This window comes from Uranotaenia lowii, chromosome 2, assembly GCF_029784155.1.
Source record: "Uranotaenia lowii strain MFRU-FL chromosome 2, ASM2978415v1, whole genome shotgun sequence".
In the NCBI taxonomy this organism is placed as follows: Eukaryota; Metazoa; Arthropoda; class Insecta; order Diptera; family Culicidae; genus Uranotaenia; species Uranotaenia lowii.
The window spans coordinates 53,684,664-53,693,209 of record NC_073692.1 but is presented as its reverse complement, the minus strand read 5'-3'; the positions used below and the strand labels follow the sequence as shown (position 1 = coordinate 53,693,209).

At 38.0% G+C, this 8,546-nt stretch overlaps 1 protein-coding gene across 1 annotated transcript in view; it reads right to left on the bottom strand.

Moving 5' to 3' along the window:
* Positions 1–2,968: 2,968 nt before the first annotated feature.
* The window catches only part of LOC129741395 (transcription factor SPT20 homolog), a 38,308-nt gene continuing 32,730 nt past the window's right edge, over positions 2,969–8,546 (bottom strand). Inside the window, exons 2-8 of the mRNA XM_055733118.1 lie at positions 5,357–5,539; positions 5,168–5,287; positions 4,853–5,077; positions 4,601–4,762; positions 3,950–4,552; positions 3,362–3,859; positions 2,969–3,271 (exon numbers count right to left, since the gene is read on the bottom strand). Coding sequence (XP_055589093.1) covers positions 2,969–3,271; positions 3,362–3,859; positions 3,950–4,552; positions 4,601–4,762; positions 4,853–5,077; positions 5,168–5,287; positions 5,357–5,539 — 2,094 coding nt within the window. The remainder of the gene's footprint in view (positions 3,272–3,361; positions 3,860–3,949; positions 4,553–4,600; positions 4,763–4,852; positions 5,078–5,167; positions 5,288–5,356; positions 5,540–8,546) is intronic.

Sequence of the window (8,546 nt, the reverse complement as noted above, 5' to 3'; positions counted from 1 at the left end):
TTAAAAAAAACTAATTTTTTATGAAGCAAAACTTTTTCCGTCATCGGTGAAATTTTTTTCAGAATGCACATTGCCATTCGGACGTGAAAATGAACGCGGAATTTATATTCACCACTCTTGTTCGTTTTCCGTTTTCATGTTCGCTCAGTGCGTTTACACTTCGAGCGGAATGTCAGTGAACGCGGAAAAAAAATTTCCGCAGTGAAAATCGGGGGAATTGAAATAAAATTAAGATTAAAGGGCTTTGAACAAGGAAATCAGTTCAAAAATAATCGTTCAACCATTCCGCATCTATTCCACCTAGTTTCGCAGCCATGAAATGCAGCATAGTCAAGTTTTTGAAGAATATAAGTTTTTTCATTTTCACGTTCGAAAGAACTGTAAATGCACCTTAAGAAAGAAAAACCATCAAAATGTTTGTTCCCAGAATCTGTACGCACGATAATTAAAGTTCAATATATTCTAACAAAACTGACAAAAATCTTGTTTGAATTTTTAAATTTTTTCGACTTTATATAACAATTTTATTTTTTTAAGCCATATTTTAAAAGCGTATTACCCTCAAACTGCACTGATTAGATATGATGAATCTCTAACCATATCGTCAATCAGCTGTATGCGCATTTTACCCAACATGCACATTTAGGAACACTTCCCCCTACTCAGAGCCCGGCTACCTTTTACTCAGACGTCGCCACATGTATGAAGCAGCCGCGGGCTGATCTTAATGAACTCAAAAATCAGCGGAAAGATTACTCAGACGTCAGAAAATTCGGCACTCAGAGAACCCGAGTGCTTGGAGGTGACAACTGAGTAAATGTTGATCAGTTTGTGCGAAGCGGTCGGACTTTGTTTGTTTTCGTGCAACAAAAATTGGAAAATTTACATGGTAAATATTCATTTTAAAGGTAAGTTATAGATATCAATCCAATTTTCTTCATATTGCAGGATACTGAGCCAAAGTCCAAAAGAAAACATCCACCGAAGTGTTGCAAATAAATATGTCCTCGGAAAAGCTCATGGAAAAGCCCTGCAGCAATTACCAAAAATCATCAACCCAGGCGGTCACTAGCTGCGATGATGACCGGTCCAAAGAAAATTGCCATATCTTAACCCTTCGTTTCATGATTTTTTATTTTTCCTTAAAACTCATTTTATACAGTTTGACGCTTGTGTCAAGAAAAAAAAACGATTTTTCCATACATTAATTGTTGCAAATTTGTTACTTTATGAAACGAAAGGTTAATTCAGTACGGCATAATGGGTCCCGGCCCGGGAGACGAAACCCGACAGGCGAAAACAAAAGCCAAAAAGTTCATATAAGTATGGTTTTTTTTCAATAAAGGTGTATGAATATATTTCGACTTTTATTATTAATCAAATCAACAAATTCATCATTTGCCTACATAATAATACAGGTTTTAACTATTCTAGCATGAAAAAAGCAGCCAAAACCGCTTCAGAATTATTCGGGCATTATGAGTAAGCATGACTCAGTTGTCGCGAAAAGAGCTGTTAGTCAGTAAGCTGAGTAAAAGCCGTTTAGTCAGAACTGAGTAGGTGCGGTTTTGGCGACAAATGAGTAATCGTCACTCTGAACTGAGTAGCTGAAAGTAAGCGAGTAGAATTCGTTTAGATTCATTTTTTTTGCGCGTAGATTTTTTAATTCTTATTACGAAAGGAGCTGGCATCAGGGAGCAGACGTTACGTAAATTTAAAAAAAAGTTTTTTCACTACGAAAAAGTCAATAATTAAAAACTGTATAAAATTATGGAAGTGAAATTCTATCTAGTCAAAAGTAACTCTTATTGCATTTATCTATCAATAAACTGAACGCGTCTATCTTAGAGCAGCATCTACGATTACGCCTTTGCGAAAACTGGGCATTTGACAATTTGATTTGTAATTTCTGAACGGCGCAATAGATGACACTGTTTCAAGTCAATTTTCAAAATATTTTTTGGATGTCAGCATTTTTAATTTTACACATTTTTTTCAAGATTTTTTGTACGATCTTGAACGTCTGTTCTCTGTGTGATAAAACTACAATCTGTTTCTTCAGGTTGAAAAACCGGATAGGAGGGTATTTTACGGTATGGCAAAAAAAAAATTGTATGCAACTCGCTAAAAAAACGTGATTTCAGGACTTCAGAAAACAAAGTAAACTGTGTCACAATAGTCAGTAATAGTGGCTATGTCTTGTGCCGAAAGATAGTGAAAATGAAGTAAATTCAAATTGTTTTTTTATCACAACCGAAAAAAGAACTACTATATTGATTAAAATTAATTTCCAATCTTATATTATCCTCCACCTTCTTCTTCATAAAATTGCGTTAAAGTCACTTTAAATTCGCTTAAGTTGTAGCTGAATTTCATGAAGCACGAAAATTGGGTTCGATGAAACGATAAAAACAGGTTTCAATTCAAAAAATTATGCCATTGAAACGAACTCCTTTTTTATTTGAACCAACTTTTTGAAGCACTCAAATTTTATAATAGTAAGATATTACTGTATACTTACCAGAAGTCGTTGTGTCTGATGAAGCTGTTGTTCCCATAACTGTCGTAGTGGATGGAGTGGGTTCAACATTTGTAATAGAATTATCGGTTATCGTCACAGTTGTACCAGTTGTAGAAACCATACTGGTAAAAATGTCACCATCAGGTGTTGTTGTGACTGTGCTTGTGATATCCATTAATTGACCCGTATTCGAATCTTCAATTGAACATTGCGAGGTGACGCATGAAAGTTCGTCAGTTGGCACGAATGAATTTTCATCAAATGTTATTGGTGTAGTTGTTCCATCATCGTTCACAATCACACAGCCATCGTTCGTACAGATGATAATCTCAGATGCAGTAAATCGTTTTGGTTTTGGTCTTATATAAATTCGTGCTCCACCAAGAATAGTCATCTTAAGGTTCAAACCTCTATAAACAAATGCTGAATTAGCAACAGTTGTTGTTCCTATCGTTGTAGTAACTGCAGTCGAAGTTGTTGAAGGTATGGTAACGGTAGTTTCAGGAGCAGTTGTCGTTGTTTCTGTGGTAGTGGTCGTTGTTTCTGGTCCAGTTGTTGTTGTTTCTGATCCAGTTGTGGTTGTATCTGATCCAATGGTTGTTGTGTCTGATGCAGTTGTTGTTTCTGTTCCAGTGGTTGTTGTATCTGATCCAGTTGTTGTTGTTTCTGTTCCAGTGGTTGTTGTATCTGATCCAGTTGTGGTTGTCTCTGTACCAGTTGTGGTTGTTTCTGATCCAGTGGTTGTTGTGTCTGAACCAGTTGTTGTTGTTTCTGATCCAGTTGTTGTTGTATCTGATCCAGTTGTTGTTGTATCTGATCCAATGGTTGTTGTGTCTGAACCAGTGGTTGTTGTTTCTGATCCAGTTGTCGTTGTGTCTGAACCAGTTGTTGTTGTATCTGATCCAGTTGTGGTTGTATCTGATCCAGTTGTGGTTGTTTCTGATCCAATGGTTGTTGTGTCTGAACCAGTTGTTGTTGTCTCTGTTCCAGTGGTTGTTGTGTCTGAACCAGTTGTTGTTGTTTCTGTTCCACTGGTTGTTGTATCCGATCCAGTGGTTGTTGTGTCTGAACCAGTTGTTGTTGTATCTGATCCAATTGTGGTTGTATCTGATCCAGTTGTGGTTGTATCTGATCCAATGGTTGTTGTGTCTGAACCAGTTGTTGTTGTCTCTGTTCCAGTGGTTGTTGTGTCTGAACCAGTTGTTGTTGTTTCTGTTCCACTGGTTGTTGTATCCGATCCAGTGGTTGTTGTGTCTGAACCAGTTGTTGTTGTATCTGATCCAATTGTGGTTGTATCTGATCCAGTTGTGGTTGTATCTGATCCAATGGTTGTTGTGTCTGAACCAGTTGTTGTTGTATCTGATCCAGTTGTGGTTGTATCTGATCCAGTTGTGGTTGTATCTGATCCAATAATTGTTGTGTCTGAACCAGTTGTTGTTGTCTCTGTTCCAGTGGTTGTTGTGTCTGAACCAGTTGTTGTTGTTTCTGTTCCACTGGTTGTTGTATCCGATCCAGTGGTTGTTGTGTCTGAACCAGTTGTTGTTGTATCTGATCCAATTGTGGTTGTATCTGATCCAGTTGTGGTTGTATCTGATCCAATAATTGTTGTGTCTGAACCAGTTGTTGTTGTCTCTGTTCCAGTGGTTGTTGTGTCTGAACCAGTTGTTGTTGTTTCTGTTCCACTGGTTGTTGTATCCGATCCAGTGGTTGTTGTGTCTGAACCAGTTGTTGTTGTATCTGATCCAATTGTGGTTGTATCTGATCCAGTTGTGGTTGTATCTGATCCAATAATTGTTGTGTCTGAACCAGTTGTTGTTGTCTCTGTTCCAGTGGTTGTTGTGTCTGAACCAGTTGTTGTTGTTTCTGTTCCACTGGTTGTTGTATCCGATCCAGTGGTTGTTGTGTCTGAACCAGTTGTTGTTGTATCTGATCCAATTGTGGTTGTATCTGATCCAGTTGTGGTTGTATCTGATCCAATGGTTGTTGTGTCTGAACCAGTTGTTGTTGTCTCTGTTCCAATGGTTGTTGTGTCTGAACCAGTTGTTGTTGTTTCTGTTCCAATGGTTGTTGTGTCTAAACCAATTGTTGTTGTTTCTGTTCCGGTGGTTGTTGTATCTGATCCAGTTGTTGTTGTTTCTGATCCAGCTGTCGTTGTGTCTGAACCAGTTGTTGTTGTATCTGATCCAATTGTGGTTGTATCTGATCCAGTTGTGGTTGTATCTGATCCAATGGTTGTTGTGTCTGAACCAGTTGTTGTTGTATCTGATCCAGTTGTGGTTGTATCTGATCCAGTTGTGGTTGTATCTGATCCAATAATTGTTGTGTCTGAACCAGTTGTTGTTGTCTCTGTTCCAGTGGTTGTTGTGTCTGAACCAGTTGTTGTTGTTTCTGTTCCACTGGTTGTTGTATCCGATCCAGTGGTTGTTGTGTCTGAACCAGTTGTTGTTGTATCTGATCCAATTGTGGTTGTATCTGATCCAGTTGTGGTTGTATCTGATCCAATGGTTGTTGTGTCTGAACCAGTTGTTGTTGTCTCTGTTCCAGTGGTTGTTGTGTCTGAACCAGTTGTTGTTGTTTCTGTTCCAATGGTTGTTGTGTCTGAACCAGCTGTTGTTGTTTCTGTTCCAATGGTTGTTGTGTCTGAACCAATTGTTGTTGTTTCTGTTCCTGTGGTTGTGGTATCTGATCCAGTTGTTGTTGTTTCTGATCCAGTTGTTGTTGTTTCTGATCCAGCTGTCGTTGTGTCTGAACCAGTTGTTGTTGTATCTGATCCAGTTGTGGTTGTATCTGATCCAGTTGTTGTTGTTTCTGTTCCAATGCTTGTTGTGTCTGAACCAGTTGTTGTTGTTTCTGTTCCAATGGTTGTTGTGTCTGAACCAGTGGTCGTTGTGTCTGATCCAATTGTTGTTGTATCTGTTCCAGTGGTTGTTGTATCTGATCCAGTTGTGGTTGTGTCTGAACCAGTGGTCGTTGTGTCCGATCCAGTTGTCGTTGTGTCTGAACCAGTTGTTGTTGTTTCTGATCCAGTTGTTGTTGTGTCTGACACAGTTGTTGTTGTTTCTGATCCAGTAATTGTTTCTGAAAAAAATCAATTTTCATTAGAAAATGATTTTGAGCCAGGTTCTTAATTTTTTTTTTCATTTCTTGAATTCCTTTTTAGATTTCTAAACGCTTTCTATGTTCAACATAATTTTTATTTCATCAAATTTCTAAGCAGCTGATGAAATAATCATTTTTCATATTTCCGTGTATTTCATAACAAACAAAAGATATATGTAATGAACAGGCCATTGCTGAAATATGAATGATTTATAATATTATTTTTTCACAAGCCATTCGAGTGTCATCTAATATCTTGTTTATCTTTCTAAAGTTTGGCCAAAATTGTAGAGTTTGAGAAGTAACTAAAACTGTTTTCATCAACATGAAAAAAATACCAAAAAAAGAACTTTTCTTTCATCTTGAAAATAATTGAAGACCGGGGGCACTACCTTGGATCAATAGAGAATCTACGAATTATTTTTATTAAAATATGTTTAGTTAAAACATAAAATAACCTAGATAAACCGCCTGGGAGGGGGCTTAAAAAACTGAAGATATTATTACAACTGGGGCGTCAAACGGGAGTAACGAACATAATTCTGGGCTATCCGCGTTATTCTGAAGAACTTCGAAAATGAAGCGACGTTGTAACAAAATCGGTAAATTCAACAACAAGCAACGTGGATTATAGGGCGGGAGATTTAATGCGTTGGTCAACAACTTGTAGTCGTGCTGCAACTGTGAGTTTTGTGATTTAACGATACTACGCAATTTTGGGAATAGACGGAAGAAGATTTGAGGTCGGAATGGTTATTTCGATAGTGATTAGAACCCAAAAGTGAGTGCATACAGTTTTATGCAGAATCCTTATACTTCGCTCAGGAAACTGCGGAGCGACTCCATACAAAGTTGTGACCAAAACTATTTCCCAATATTTCATGAATTTTTGAATATGTTTTATAAGGTTAATCATAAAATAATTCATAAAAATATTTTTTACAGCATTCATCTCGTATAACTAAAACTAACATTAAAACGGAGCCTAAAAAGTCACTTTTGTATTCAAGAACATAAATTCTCTAAAGGCTCTGAAACATTGAAAGCAATTGATAAATATTGTGCTATTTTGCCGCAGGAACTTAGTGAGTATCTCAAAGAAATCCATTTTGGGGGCAAAATGACGAAAAGAGGGTTTCTGTATAGAGGAATGTTATGCAATTTTTTGAGTAGAGTTGGGTCTAATACGCGATTATCCGAATGTGGTATTGAATTGGAATGAAGTGGATATACCAAAAGATCACAAATGATTTACTATCTGAAAGTATGAAAAGAATCGGTGGAGGTAATATTTTAGAACGTTTTTTTCCGAAGCTATTTGATGTGGGACACCATTTATGTAACTTGGAACTCGTGTAAACAAGCATGCACTATATGAGTACAAAAAAATGGTTATGTGCAACATCAACCGTGCTTAGATAAAAAATATACACATGAAATAAAAATTGTTCATTTTGCTAATTTATAAAATTCATATTTGATAAGAAGATATTGAAAATTGAATAAACATCGCAGCTTACCAGTTGTCGTACTGCCCGATGCAGTTGTAGAATCTGATGTAGTTGTAATATCTAATGCCGTTGTAGTAGTATATGATACAACTGTTGTGGTGTCAGATGCCGTTGTCGTGGTGTCTGACACAGTTGTGGTTGTATCAGATCCTAAGGTTGTTGTGTCTGATCCAATTGTCGTTGTATCGGATCCAACAGTTGTAGTATCTGATGCAGATGCCGTAGTATCTGATGCAACTGTTGTTGTATCTGAAACAGATGTTGTGGTGTCAGATGCCGTTGTCGTGGTGTCTGACACAGTTGTGGTTGTATCAGATCCTAAGGTTGTTGTGTCAGATCCAATTGTCGTTGTATCGGATCCAACAGTTGTAGTATCTGATGCAGATGTCGTAGTATCTGATGCAACTGTTGTTGTATCTGATGCAACTGTTGTTGTATCTGAAACAGATGTTGTGGTGTCAGATGCCGTTGTCGTGGTGTCTGACACAGTTGTGGTTGTATCAGATCCTAAGGTCGTTGTGTCTGAACCAATTGTAGTTGTATCGGATCCAACAGTTGTAGTATCTGATGCAGATGTCGTAGTATCTGATGCAACTGTTGTTGTATCTGAAACAGATGTTGTGGTGTCAGATGCCGTTGTCGTGGTGTCTGACACAGTTGTGGTTGTATCAGATCCTAAGGTTGTTGTGTCTAAACCAATTGTCGTTGTATCGGATCCAACAGTTGTAGTATCTGATGCAGATGTCGTAGTATCTGATGCAACTGTTGTTGTATCTGAAACAGATGTTGTGGTGTCAGATGCCGTTGTCGTGGTGTCTGACACAGTTGTGGTTGTATCAGATCCTAAGGTTGTTGTGTCTAAACCAATTGTCGTTGTATCGGATCCAACAGTTGTAGTATCTGATGCAGATGTCGTAGTATCTGATGCAACTGTTGTTGTATCTGAAACAGATGTTGTGGTGTCAGATGCCGTTGTCGTGGTGTCTGACACAGTTGTGGTTGTATCAGATCCTAAGGTTGTTGTGTCAGATCCAATTGTCGTTGTATCGGATCCAACAGTTGTAGTATCTGATGCAGATGTCGTAGTATCTGATGCAACTGTTGTTGTATCTGATGCAACTGTTGTTGTATCTGAAACAGATGTTGTGGTGTCATATGCCGTTGTCGTGGTGTCTGACACAGTTGTGGTTGTATCAGATCCTAAGGTTGTTGTGTCTGAACCAATTGTAGTTGTATCGGATCTAACAGTTGTAGTATCTGATGCAGATGTCGTAGTATCTGATGCAACTGTTGTTGTATCTGAAACAGATGTTGTGGTGTCAGATGCCGTTGACGTGGTGTCTGACACAGTTGTGGTTGTATCAGATCCTAAGGTTGTTGTGTCTGAACCAATTGTCGTTGTATCGGATCCAACA